At 41.3% G+C, this 13984-nt stretch overlaps 1 protein-coding gene across 7 annotated transcripts in view; it reads left to right on the top strand.

Moving 5' to 3' along the window:
* Phactr2 (phosphatase and actin regulator 2) overlaps positions 1–13984 on the top strand; it is a 258046-nt gene that overhangs the window by 236562 nt on the left and 7500 nt on the right. For all 7 annotated transcript variants that reach the window (XM_040758222.1, XM_040758223.1, XM_021224459.2 and 4 more), the window contains one exon: positions 4975–5051. In XM_040758222.1, coding sequence (XP_040614156.1) covers positions 4975–5051 — 77 coding nt within the window. The remainder of the gene's footprint in view (positions 1–4974; positions 5052–13984) is intronic.

A 13984-nucleotide genomic window follows, 5' to 3' on the forward strand; every position in this document is an offset into this window, starting at 1 on the left:
ATACAAACACAAGGACATGTGACACGCTACACAAACACACAGACCTGCACTCATTTGCAAAAATAAATAAATGTAGCTTTAAATTGGTTTTATTTTAAGCTCTGATCTCTATACCCCACTTTAATTTTTTTAAAAATCGTGAAAGCCAAAGTTGCTGAAAGCTTATTTTCCTTTCTAAAGAAAATTAGTTTCAAATATTACTTAGAACCCCAAAGTGATTTCACTCCATGGCTACACAGGTGGACTGAAATGTAAAATACTGATGAGAACTTTGGCTTAAAAATCTCTAGTGACCTGCTGAAGAGGTTTGGTATTAACAAGGACACCACTGTGCGAGCTGAGAAGAGCCTTGTCACCAGGGCTAGGGACAGCCCTAGGAAGGACATGGGGTACCGAGTGAAGAAACTGTAAACTCCTGGGAGGTCAGGTCAGGTACTCAAAGATGTGCTGAGAACAGTCGTGAATATAAACTTCGAGAAAATTCCCTTTAAAATTTTTCTAGTGAAGCAGAATACAGACTGTTTTCTGATGATACGGGATCTGCCTCACTTACTGAAACTCTTGAACAATATCCTAGGTACAAGGGCATGAAGACGAATACTGCCTTTCCAGGAATGCACTGTCTAGCCAGCTCCCTGTGAAGACTGAGGTTTTAATTCCCTGTAGAATGTCGCCAGTTGACTCATGGAGTGCACACTCCACTCCCCATGACACTGAGCTTATTGAGTCAGCGAGCAATCCACTCTTTGATACCAGCATTTTAGCAAAAACATAAACAAAAGATATCAAGTGGAAATTCTAGCTAATTCTTCACTTACAAGCCATGCTGTAATGTTTTAGATAGCCACAAGAGCCATATTTTCGACAAATTGCCTGTTGCTTCTTGCCAAGAAGTGTCCCTGAACTGACCAGGCCTGATCAGATGGAGAATGTATGTGGATACTCACCACTAACCAGACTTAAACTTAGTTTCAGTCATTTTTACGTCCTGTGTTTAATTCCCATGATACCAAACACCACTCTACATGTGGTCTCAGTGCAAACCCCTGGCATTTGGGGTTGTTGTTGCCTCTGGTTTCTTTAGAGATTAATTTCAGCTGAATGGCTTCCCTAAAGTGGTCCAACCTAGTACCAGTGGCTCCAATCCCACTGTCTCAGCCCATCTTTTTATCTTTCAACAAAACCAGCCTCAGTTACACGTAGATAGAGAGTGTTAGGCCTAAAATCTAGTCTCGTCTGGGAAAAAAAAAAGAGAGAAGAACAAAAACTATGTCTATATTGACTCTGTGTACCTGGCCAATATCAAAGGTCTCCTTTTTCCTGCTTTGAAGCCCTAAAAACTCTTCTTTCTTATCTAAAGTAGTAACTGTGAGACTAAAAGTAGGTCCTTATTGAGTAGATTTTGAAAGTGAATGCCGTTCCCATAATCAGACAAGTATGCCCTTCCTGCAGCGTTACACATTACCGTATCATTGCATACAACTGACTTGTCACTTCTGAACTCAAACCGGCACACGCATGAATATGAGGGAGTTATGTGGATTAGTGGGGCCCCAAAGCTCGTTTTATTGGATGTATGTGGGACTTGTAGGCTTATTGGTGACTTCAACATAATCACTTAATCATGTTTGCTATCCAGTAGATCACAAGACCCCTCTAGGCCTCTGTTTTATCTTAGAATACTGTTTAGGTTATCAGCTGCCTTGTAACAAGTCATCCCAAAGCTGCTGGCTTAAATCAGTGATGTATAGAGCTTACAAGTTTGTGAGGGAACAATTCTGGAATGTCCAGTGGTTTGTTTCAGGCCCACAAGGCATTGGTGAGATGCCAAGCCTTAAGAACACACTTCCAAAGTAGTTTCTTTATGAATGTGTGTATGCCCTCCTGCTCCATCCTCTGACTGCATCTCTTCTTCTGACGTCTTTTTGTGTTGGGGCTTCTCATACTGTAGCTTGCCCTGGGCAGTCAAGTATGTTTTATATGGAAGCTGGCTTCCAAGAAGTAAATGCCGTTGGGCCAGGAAGAAGCTCACCTCAGACTGATGTAGTAAAGTGACAAATCTACTTTGTTTCCCTGTTCGGAGTAGTGACAGGGTTTACCCAGAGTCAGAAACAGAGAAACAGACACCACATCTTAAGGAGACAGTGACAAAGTGGCATTGCAGGAGGGCATAGGATGTGCCCATGAGTGTCTAACTGCCCTTCTGAGGAAAGCGGTGAGCATGAGGGATATGGGAACTAGAGGGTTATAAATTTTATTAATATAAATATTGTATGGTGTTGGGCACAGTTTGTAATTTTTTTGATTTACAAACTCTGTATCCCAAGTGCTTCTCTCTGAATGTTTTTCCTGATTTTGCCAGACTCTTCAACTGGTAGCCAGCCTCTATCACTAGTAAGTTCATCATCTTATTTATATTCAGCTCTCCTTCAGCAGTGTCCTCTTGCATTCCAGTGTATTTTCTATGATAAAAAATGAAAGAATTGTTAATTACAAGCCCAAATAATGTACTACTTTAAAACTCCATAGTATTTTATTGGTAACTCTACAGTATCCAGCACATTTTCTAAATTACACTTTAAACTAATATTCTTAATTGTATCATCAATTTTCTTCCCTATTTTCTAGGTGGGTTTATCAGCTAGCTTTCTGTTACATTAAAAAAAACATAAAACAATTAACTTATGCATAGAAAAATCACAGTTCTGGATATAAGGGTCTACACAACGAAGCACTAAGTAAGGTCTAAGTAATGGGTGTCTGGTGGAGATATCACACGTTTGGAATGGGCAGTACATGGGGAACCAAGCCTTGTATCATGAGTCAAAAGAGGAAAGAGAAGGTAGACCATAATCCCATAATCTCCTCAGGAGCATGCCCCAAATGACCTAAAGACATGTCCCTCATGAGACCCCCCACCTCTTAAGCATTCACAACACCTCTAATAATACCTCTCTGGACAACGGGCCTTACCACACGGACCTTTAGATAACAATCGTCCAGACCATAGCAGTGGGAAAGCTGAAAACTGAGGGAAAGTCCCCCTGGGAGCATCATACTCACATGGGGAACATAGGGAAGACCAACTCCCATGTCTTCTGAGTCTAGCTAACATGCTTCACACTACCTCTGCTGAAACCTTTTGTGGAGAGAAGAAAGTTTAAATGAACACAGATGGAATTCTCTGCCTCTGTTCACATTGAAACACTTCATTCCAAGGGAGAACATTTTCCAGCAACCGCCCAGCTCCTGGATCCAATGCCAGTTGTTACATTGACCAAAACCAAGTCCACATTGTTGTATCTTGTGAAACATACTTCTTGACTGTTCTATGGGGGACTTGGGCCCACAAGCAGGTCTCTGCTTGCTTTGGAACTTCCAAAAGTTAGTAATAAGAATTATGACTACTGTTTGCCGTCCCAGGTTCCCCCAAAGAGACTTCCAGACCTAAAGAATGTATCTGGGGAGAGGAGACAGTCTGTGACAACAGGGCTTAATTATCACATTAAAATATGCTTAGAAGGGAAGCCTGTGAACTGTAGAGTGATGGTTAATTATGGGAGAGAGCCATGAAGAGGTCTCAGGGCTCTCTCCTATCTTCTCCCTTTTTCTCAAGTTCATTGACTTCCAACAGCAGAGTAGATTCTTCTATCTTTCTGGAAGGCACTTCCTGTGGTTCGTATTGACATTCTGTGTTTATCTGGAGCCAGTCCCCTTAGCATAGATGTCATAAGGGTGTTTTATTCCTACTTTTCCTTTTCTGTGAAGGAAAGCATTCTTTGAGTAAAATATATTTATAATGTTCTGTGTTTGGTCTGAATACTGTAATCTACATAGAGCTTGTAAAGATTTTTTAGTACTTTTTATATGATTGAAATACCGTTTGTAGGAAATAAAAATAAGGCAAAACTTGAAACTAAACCCATGCATAATCCCGCCACTGTCTGTTAACAGACAGCCAAAGTTAGCATTTGGAGGGGCGTCTCAGCTTTCCAGTCTGCATGCAGAAGCATTTTGTTGTACATGGCATGGATTATGTGTTCCTTAAATAAGGCCTCCTATTTGATGTTCCTCTGAGTGGTTTTAAATGCTGTGCTGAATTTTCAGCCATTTGTCCAAACTTTCAACATGAAAAAATAAATAGCAAATGCCTTCTTGGCATCACTGTGGCAGCTAGTCAAAGCTATGTTGCTGTGGGCGAGCCGACAGGCAGGCTTCAATGGAAAACTTTCCTAGGGGCAGGACACGAATTCTCTGAAAAACCCCGTGCCTTGCATTTGCTGTGGTCATTGGAGGGTGGTGGGACATTCTCTGCGACACACATTCTAGACCCTACTGGCACCCTCCCCACCAAGGACACTCTCAGGGAACCCCCCCCCAGCTTCAGTTTGGCTTCCACCTGACTGTCCCTCCTCTGAAATGCTTGCTTGTGTTTATGGGTTAGGGGTATTTCTAGAATTTGGGGTATTTGCAAGGACGTAATGAAATGAGATAGTTGAAGCATGAGAACTGTGTCCACATAAAAAAATTCATTCATGGGGCCAGGAATCTGCCTCAGTGTGAGAGTGCTAGCCTAGTATGCATGAGGAATGGGCTCAGTCCCCAGCCCTGCTTTAAAAGAATTCATTCATGTTCACACACACTGCACACACATCTCCTAGAGGTCATTTTACACGTTTTTATCATACTTGCACTTTGCAACCTTCACAGGAGGTCAGGTATGGAATTTTCCACATGTGGTTCACACTGATACTCAGAAATTTTCAGGTTTTGAAGATTTTCTAATTTCAGATTGTTAGATCACTGGTGTTCAGACTGTGACATATTTTATATATTAAATCGTAATCTGGGATAAACAAGTAATTCTTTCCTCCCCCCCCAGATATTGTGTCATAGAATAATATCTGCATCATGAGTGCTGTATACATTGGGAAAATGTGTGACCTAAATTCTGCCTCATTTTCTCCTGTTTAGGCAGCAATAAGAAAAGAGCTAAACGAGTTTAAGAGCACAGAGATGGAGGTCCATGAAGAGAGTCGGCAGTTTACAAGGTAGGCAGACAAGATCCAGTTTTGCAGATTGAGAAGGTTTTTTTGTTTTTTGTTTTTGTTTTTTTTGGTTTTTCAAGACAGGGTTTCTCTGTATTGTTTTGGAGGCTGTCCTGGAACTCACTTTGTAGACCAGTCTGGCCTCAAACTCACAGAGATCCACCTGCTTCTGCCTCCTGAGTGCTGGGATTAAAGGTGTGCGCCACCAACGCCCGGCCCAGACTGAGAATATTTAACACAATAAATTCATGTTGGGTGTATTGTGTAGTAATTTAATTCTTGATGTGGTTTAGCAGAAAAAAAACATCTGATGAAGGTTTCTGTTTCCTTCATATTTGTCTTTTTTTTTTTTTCTTGGTAAACTAGAATCCTGGTAGCAGATGTAAAGACATGGCTGGATCAGATTATCAATGTCTAGACTTTCCTGATTGGCTCCGTTGTCTTTTAAGAGCACCTAAACTAATCTCACTGGGGGAAAAAATTCTACATTGAGGTCTTAAGTTTTTTTTCTTTCAGTGAAGTGCTAATCCTTCTGAAGGGCTACAGTATGGTTCTCTTTTCAATTTCGAAACAAGTATTGTCATACTCTGCTTTTACAGTGATGTCAGAATTTCTGGGCTCCGAATAGATGCTGGTGACAGGCAGGGTGGGGACATTACTTCTTGCTCACTGGACAAGACTTAGGTTAGAAACTGAACTTTTCAGAAGCTAGATCTTACAGTGGGAGTCACGTTCTGATTGACTCCCAAGACACCGCTGTCATAACAATCTCTGGAATAATGAACCTGTAAAGAAAGACTCACAAAGATTCCAGGCTTGTTTGATTCTCTCTGCTGCCTTGGGACCTATGACAAGGCTACATATCATGGTGGCAACACATGGGAACACTGCTCATTCCTGCTGTGGCGCAGGAATGAGGATAAGGTATTTCCCCAGTGACTGCAAAGTCTCACACTAGACTCACACAGCATTCCCAGCAGAGCCAAGCAGAGAACCAGGACTTTTAGCACGCGGGCACCTAAGGTCCAAATTTTAACAACTCAGATGATGTGGCTTTTCTTCCCACTACCCTTTGGTTTCACAAACAACAGGAACTAAGGGGAGAACCTGAGTTGTTGTCTAATGTCCAGATGTGACAGCTATTCTATTTATTTACATCCCATCCATATATGAGTTTTGCTTTATATAGCAGGCATATTCCTACAATTTTGCACATAGATTGAATTTTTAGAAACCAAGCTGAGGTTCTGAAGTGATGGCTCCTTGGGTAAGAGGACCTTTCCACACATGAGGGTCTGAGTTTGGATCTTCAGCACCCATGCAAATAGTCTGGCATGGCCACCTCAGCTTGTAACCATGGTGATGTGGGAGCAGAGACAGGAGGCTCTATGGGGCTTGCTGGCGGCCAGCCTGTTGGGGAGGGACATAAGGCTGGGACATACTTACTCAAGCTCCTAATTCAATGAGTAGTCCTGTCTCCTCTGACCTCAGCATACGCTTTCTCATACACATGTACAAGCTCGTATAGCAACACACACATACACACTGAATTGATAGAAACTTCCAGGGCTGATGAATGCATGAAGACAACAAGGCTGTCTTTCAGAACACAAATACTGATGCAATGCCCGATCTAGAGACAGCCTCAGTTGAGCAGCCAAATACTGTGCTCTTAGCCATTCAGTGGTTCCCAGAGCTCTCCATGCTGTTTTACATAGGGGAACCTGTCACAAGGCAAAGGAAATTCAAGTAAAGCTTCATTATTTCATAGCAAGTACTTTGCGTGAAGTGTGTGCTGGCCCCTATCAGCACAGCGGCTCTCATGTAGGAAGGTCTGGTGTGGCAAAGGGACTCCCTTCATCTCAGGATGCTTCCTCTTCATCTGTCCCTCCTTGCTTGTATTTGCCACTATAGGTCCCAAATGTATCAGGGTTCTCTCTCTGAGGGCCTTTCAATGGTAATCCACTCTTGGATCCATGACATGCCGGACTTGGACCCTCCCTGCTACAGCTGGGGTCAGGAAAAGTTCGTGTTAAAATGTGACACCTGAAATTATACTTCTTCTGGAACATTGATCATAAAAAGGAGATGGGATATTTATGATGACACAGACCTGGAGGGGGACTCCAGGAAATTGGGGAAATGGTGCATGTTTGTGTAGCTGAGTCTGGACCCCTGAGCCGCAGTGTCTCCCCTTCTCCTGCCTGGTCATTCAAAATGTTCCTCTAAAGCACAAGGTCTGATGACTTTCTCTCCATTTGGCAGCCCGAGGAGAGAATAAATTGCAGCAGAAAATAAGCAAAAAAACCATGCATTTTGTAATTCTAATTTTATAGTTTTAATTAGTTAAATTTAAATAAATTTTGTAGTTCTAATTCTCTGAGAAGTATTTATGCTAAAAGACCTCCTTTCTGTTGTGTTCCCTAAGCAAATTCAGTAAAATATGCCATAGGGAAATATCAGAGCCATTTCCTTTCATGCCTTGTGTATACAAAATGATGCATTTTAATTAAGCATTCAGCTAGTGCAAAAGTTTGTCAATAAAACTGAATCCCCTCTCTTACTGTTTCTTCCCTCATCTTTATTCTCATGGGGAAGAGTTAGTTAGGGGTTGAGGTATGTATTTCTAGGCATTTCTTTCCCTGTGCATTTACAAATGCATCCACATATAGTATACTTGTGTGTACAGACTACTTACATACACCTTCTCACTCACATACAGCACATATTCCCTGTGGTATATACCGCACTTGTCTCCATGACTGTGGTGTCCCACAGACAATGTACTACCCACTACTGAACAGGTACTGCTGGTTGCTTAAGTCCTTGGTGTCATGCTTATGTCTGCGCACACATGCCGGGTTTCTGTGGTTGCCCAAATGACTGGATTTCCTAGATCACTGGATTCATGTATCTGCTAAACTTTTTAAGGATTTGTCTGTTATCTTTTAAACAGTTAGTTTCCTGACCCACAGTTAGTGAGTATGCTGCATGTTCAGTCACCCTCATCAACAGTTGGGTGGATGAGTGACTTCAAGGTCCATAGTCTACAGGATAAAAATCTATACACAGATTTCCATATGGTTGGGCACCTTCACTCATCTTTATTGACCCTTTTTCCCTAAATTGTTTGACTTCTGTATTCCAAACTGTCATAACTTTTCTTTTAGGTTGCCTGTCTTTTTTATATGGTGTAACGTTTAGTCTTCCTGCCTGTTGCCCAGGTCCTGTTGCTGCTTTCAAATAACACACAAGACACTATATTAGTTATGAATCTGTTGACCATTTCCTTGGTTTCTTATCTGCTAGCTCTGACTTGATTATTAACCCATAATGACTAATACATATTGTATAAGGACTTACCTTTTTGAGGACATGCTCCTAAGCATCTGTTGCTCCCAAGAGATCAAATGTGATGACCCTCTTCACTACATTTCCCAGAATCCTCCTAGACTCCTAGTCCCACCTATCTTGCTTCCCTATTGGCCTACAGTACTTTATTGACATATACACAGAAGGACGTCCCCATCAATATGGATTAGTAAAATCTGAGATATTAGTCCCCAGTATCTTTTCCAACCTGCTGCTAGCCTTTTACCTTTTTTCATGATCTTTTGTATAATATTTGTACACTGAAATCTTTCTGTATTACTACTCTTTTATTTCATTGGTTTTAGTTTCTTTTTTTTCTTTTTCTGTGCTTTATGGAAGGCAGTCAAGGATACAAAACTATGGTTTCCAACTGTTTTTATACTCACAACTTTAACCCATTGGGCATTTCTTTCTGTGTATGAACTTTGCTCTTGTAAACCAGTGCTCAGCTGTCTCTGTGCCATTTATTGCCCTCTAGATGTGAAGCTTGCTTCTGGTACACCCATGGGTCTGGGTCCCATATTATGTTCTAAGGAGCTTTGACTGTCTCTGCCTTTGCTAGTGACTCTCTTGAATTAAAGACTTGTAATGCGGTTTTCTATTTGATGGGATTTTTTTTCACCTCCAAAAGTCTATGGGCTATTTACTCCTCTGAAGAAATTTAGGCTGGACTTGTGTTTTATTAAATAATTTGTTGATATTGTCATTGTTTAAATACATGCTAATAGATGCAGGTTAGATAAGTTTTGAGGTGGTAACAGCGCATGATGAGGAGATGATCTTAAAAAGATTTTTTAATGTATTGATTAAGTCTCTTTAAACTATCATTTCAGATAAGGAAAAATAAAATATCCGTATCACCAAAATAAACAAACCTTGTTCAAGTAGTCTTTAAGAGTTGGCAGCAAAGCAAGTGTCTACTGTGATTTGTCCATTAATTTATATGACATCATTAGAGTTGCATTCCAGCAGGGAAGTGTTTTTGGCTGTGGAGATATAAAAATCATGCTGTGATTTTTATGTTGGTGTCAGTATTTCTTTTAAGAGGAAAAAAGTTTTAATAAACACTACTGTTTCTAGTCAAAATAATGGGAAAATACGGCCATGTGTTTCTCTGAGAAAAGCGCTCCTGTAAAAGACACAGAATCCTGAACACTCGCCCCCCTCGTGGGGCGTAAACACTGTGAATCATTACCCACTCTTGTAAATACAGCCTAGACACATGGCAGAATCCTTTCTTCTAGACAGTTCCAGACTTTATCTACCACATTCAGTAAGCCTTCCTATCGAACCCTGAACCTGAAACCTGCACAGAGTCAAGGTATATTGTACTGAAGACAGCTCTGTTCCCTAGCTGTTACACACACACACACATACACAGAGAGAGAGAGAGACAGAGAGACAGAGAGAGAGACAGAGAGAGACAGAGAGAGACAGACAGACAGACAGACAGACAGACAGACACAGATACACACACAGGCACATACACAGACACACAAACACATATACACACAGACATACAGAGATACGTGGGCACATACACAGGCATAAACACACACACACACACAGGTCCAGCCACCTCTCAGAATCTTTGCAAACATTCCCAAAAGGCTGATGACACTGCTTGTCTCTAAGGAGGAGAGCTGGTAGCTAGGGTACACACAGGAGAGAGAGAGACTTTTTGCCCCTGAACCTTTTGAATCTTTTAAACTTTTGAGTCAGGGGGATGTTTTACCAAGTCAACAACAGATATTTAAAAGAAGCACTGAAGGAATCCAACTCTTGAGACTGTGTTTCAATGAATGAGGATTCCAGCCTGGTGCTTTATTTTGAATTATATGCTAGCATTTATTTCATGAATGCTGTTAACACTGCAGGGAGACACTTTGACCACCACCATAGACTATGTGTGTGTGAGTGTGTGTGTGTGTGTGTGTGTGTGTGTGTGTGTGTGTGTTTTGATGAATTGGGTTGATCTGTTCTCTTGTATAATCCTCCTGGTTACTCCCAGTATTTTCCAGAGCTTTTTGGAACACAAGCTGGGGCCTTGCAACAAGGGTGAGGACAAGTACTTCCCACAGCACAGCAATCCATCCTGGGGCCTGATAAGGGACCAAGCTGTAACCTGCATTCATTCACACATTCACTCCCTTTGTTGCCCCCTCAGCAGCCCACTGCTTAAAACCCAAAAGATGAACATGCTTGAATAGTGATCTGCATGTTGATTATGTAGTCACTGCATTCCCAAAAGACACCAACATGACAGACAGAATCCATTTCCCTTTTCAAGGCAAATGGAATTTCTATAATAAAATATAATTACCTAAATTATGACAAAGTATGCAAAAGCTGTATTTTACTTAAAAATAAATTTCAAAGGATTACAGAAGTAAGACTTGAAAAATTGGGATCTTCTGGATAGTATTTTTTTGTTTGTTTTCTGAGACTTGGTTTCTCTGTGTAACAGTTCTTGTTGTCCTGGAACTCATTTTGTAGACCAGGCTGGTTTCAGGCTCACAGAGATGTCCCTGCCTCTGCCTCCAGAGTGCTGGGATTAAAGGCATGTGCCACTATCACCTGACTGGTATTTTTTCTAATGATTTTATTGTGTCAACATAGATTAGGTTTATAATCAAGAGAGAATGTCACTTTTTACAAAATAAATTTAATTTAGCACAAAATAACATTTTAGAGTGCAGAGTATCTTCACACATGAATAATTTTATTAGCTTATGAAATACTTGCTTATTAAGTAAAGCATATTATTAGGCACTTGTTGGATCATTGAATTGAAGCTTTCAAAGTCAAAACAGATCTCAAGAGGGGTTTTTTTGTATCATAACCAATAGACAAAGAGGATATTGCCTGAATATCTATGGTACAGTTGTTTATCTAAATTTCAGGTGCAGAGAAATAAATCACTGGAAGTGAGATCAAAAACTCATAATAGTTTATTATAATTATGGAGTCTGTTTTTTTCTTAGCTACTAAAATACTTTCATCTAAGATTACTACATATGAACATGCATTTTTTTCAAGCAGTGATTTCATTACAAGTGTTTTGAGGTATTGACATTTCTTGGATTTGCATAGAAAGGAAACTACTCTTTCATCTGCTAGATAGGTGTGGCTGTTCAAAATGTGACATTGCAGGGCCCATCCTTGGGGTTGCAGCATGCCTTGTGGAGGGTCCACCACAGAAGAGTGGGAAAGCTGCTCAGATTGTTGCTCTCTTTCCTTAATAGTCCATTTTCTTACACCTGGACAGGAACTTTCTGAGACTTGTAAGATGTCGAAAGCCTGGTACAGTGTTGGGAATAAGAGGAGCCCAGGCAGCATGTACTGTGACATCCCAAAGAGAGTGAGCTGTGGCTTAGGAGAGCCTCTTTATATGTCGTAGGAGTCCATGTGGCACAGCAGTGAGAGTCCTATAAGAAAAGAGGGAGTAAAGCATAAGGGTAGCATGCTCATCTTCAATGCACAGGACCCTGGGCTTAACCAGCAACACAGAAAACAGAAATAAGTAAAATCGGGGGAGATCAGTTATTCAAGATCTCAATATGTATCAAATATTGACATACAGAGACAGAATAGTTTACATTTGTGAGCAATTTTATTTTTATACTACTGAAAGAGTTCATAGGAAAATGCGTAGTTTTTTATTTTTATTATTATTTATTTATTTATTTATTTATTTATTTTTGGTTTTACGAGTCAGGGTTTCTCTGTATTGTTTCGGAGGCTGTCGGTCCAGCCTGGCCTCGAACTCACAGAGATCCGCCTGCCTCTGCCTCCCGAGTGCTGGGATTAAAAATGTGTAGTTTTTAAGAAAGAAATTCTGCAAGAACTGTCTTGGGGAAATGTTATTCATTGAATTCCATGGCCCTGCTTCATTCCCTCTCAACAGTATGCATTAGAGGTTTTTTTCTTTAAGAAGAAAATGTCCATAATTTCAAAATCAGACACATCCTAAAAAGAGAGTGGATGAAAATCTTGTGTCCTTAGGGCAGAAGGAATCTCTTATTCCTTCACCAATTTGAAGCCTAAAGCCAAAACTGTCATTCCATTGATCTAGGTGAAGTTCTCTGGAGATAAAGCTAAACCCACTTAGGAAAAACTGCATTTGCAGTACCTCTGACTATTAAATGCTACAGCCAATTTTGAATAGAGGAAGCCTAATTTTTCAGGCTGTAAACATCTATGACTGAACACTGTAGCAACATACAGGTTTGTGCTAGGTGGTGGTGGTACACGCATTTAATCCCAGCACTAGGGAGGCAGAGGCAGGTGGATCTCTGTGAGTTCGAGGCCAGTCTGATCTACAGAGTGAGTTCCAGGACAGCTAAGGTTATACAGAGAAACCCTGTCTCAAAACAGACAAACAAACAAACAAAATACATAGGTTTGTGTGTGTTTTACCAGATCTTGGAGGTTGTCTATGAAGAGAGGCTGCAACCCCACTGCTAGCCTGTCACAATGTTCTCTGAGCCAGCTAGGGGAACTGGTATCTTATCACAGAGCAGCCCAATGAAATTCACTTTCTACCCAGATTCTTGGGTAGATGGTGTATACCAGACGGAGAGAAAATCTTAAGAATTTTCTCGCTGTTTTTGGAGATGCTAATATCAGGGTTCTCCCCAGAAAATGCTGGGCTCCCGAAACGTCCTGTCTCCGCCCCCCACACACACACACCAATGACTCATTTGGTCATCTAATTGGTGTTTCAGGTACCTTCTTCATCTGGGAAGATTAGATGCCCTGTGCCTCTTTTACCTATGCTTGTCCTTTGGGCCCAGAACCCAAGGGTGTCTGAAGATAGGGACTCGGTGAAATATTTAGTGCACAAAAGCCATGCAAAAGAGGAAACAGGCCGAGTGGTCGCTAGCAAACGCGTTTCTCTGCAGTGCCCAGAGAAGCTGAACCTGGGAGACAGAGAGGCTGTTGGTTTTCTGTGTGAGGGCCAAAAAGGGATGAGGTGCTTGTCTTGTTCCCTGAGCTCTGTTCCTGGTATGCAGCTGGCACAGGTGTGCTGCTTAGAGGGAGGGGCAACAGTAGGAGCAGTCGCTCTAACCACTGGACAAACCCGTTCGCATCCAGTTGGAGATGGAGGTCAGGCCTTCTCTCTGGTCAAAACTGATCAATGCTGGCAAAGGTGTGAGTCTACCCATCATTGTCTTGGCTCTGGTCTGTCCTCCAAGGTGGTCTAAGACGTTAGGGGAAAACTGTGGAATGTCTCCTGGCCGCCAAGTTTCTTCTCCAAAGGCAGCCAGAGCGCTTCAGCATTGCCCTTACCCAGCATAGGATTCCTGGAACAATTATAATTCTTTGTGGTTTATTGTTTCAGTAGTCTGATAGCACAAGTGTCTCCCTTTAAAATATCTCCTCTCCTGCCTGGATAGTCACAAGATTTAAAAAAAAAACCTCCACCAGTGAATGAAAGCTCAGCTGAGGACATGTTTTGGTCTCTAATATAGGTGAAATTATAGACTCTGGAGCCAACACCCTTGGGCAGATGACTTAGCTTCTGAGTGTCTCAGTTTCTGCAGCTGAACAAAGGAAATCTG

Source organism: Mesocricetus auratus, unplaced genomic scaffold (genome assembly GCF_017639785.1).
Source record: "Mesocricetus auratus isolate SY011 unplaced genomic scaffold, BCM_Maur_2.0 Super-Scaffold_100018, whole genome shotgun sequence".
Classification (NCBI taxonomy): domain Eukaryota; kingdom Metazoa; phylum Chordata; class Mammalia; order Rodentia; family Cricetidae; genus Mesocricetus; species Mesocricetus auratus.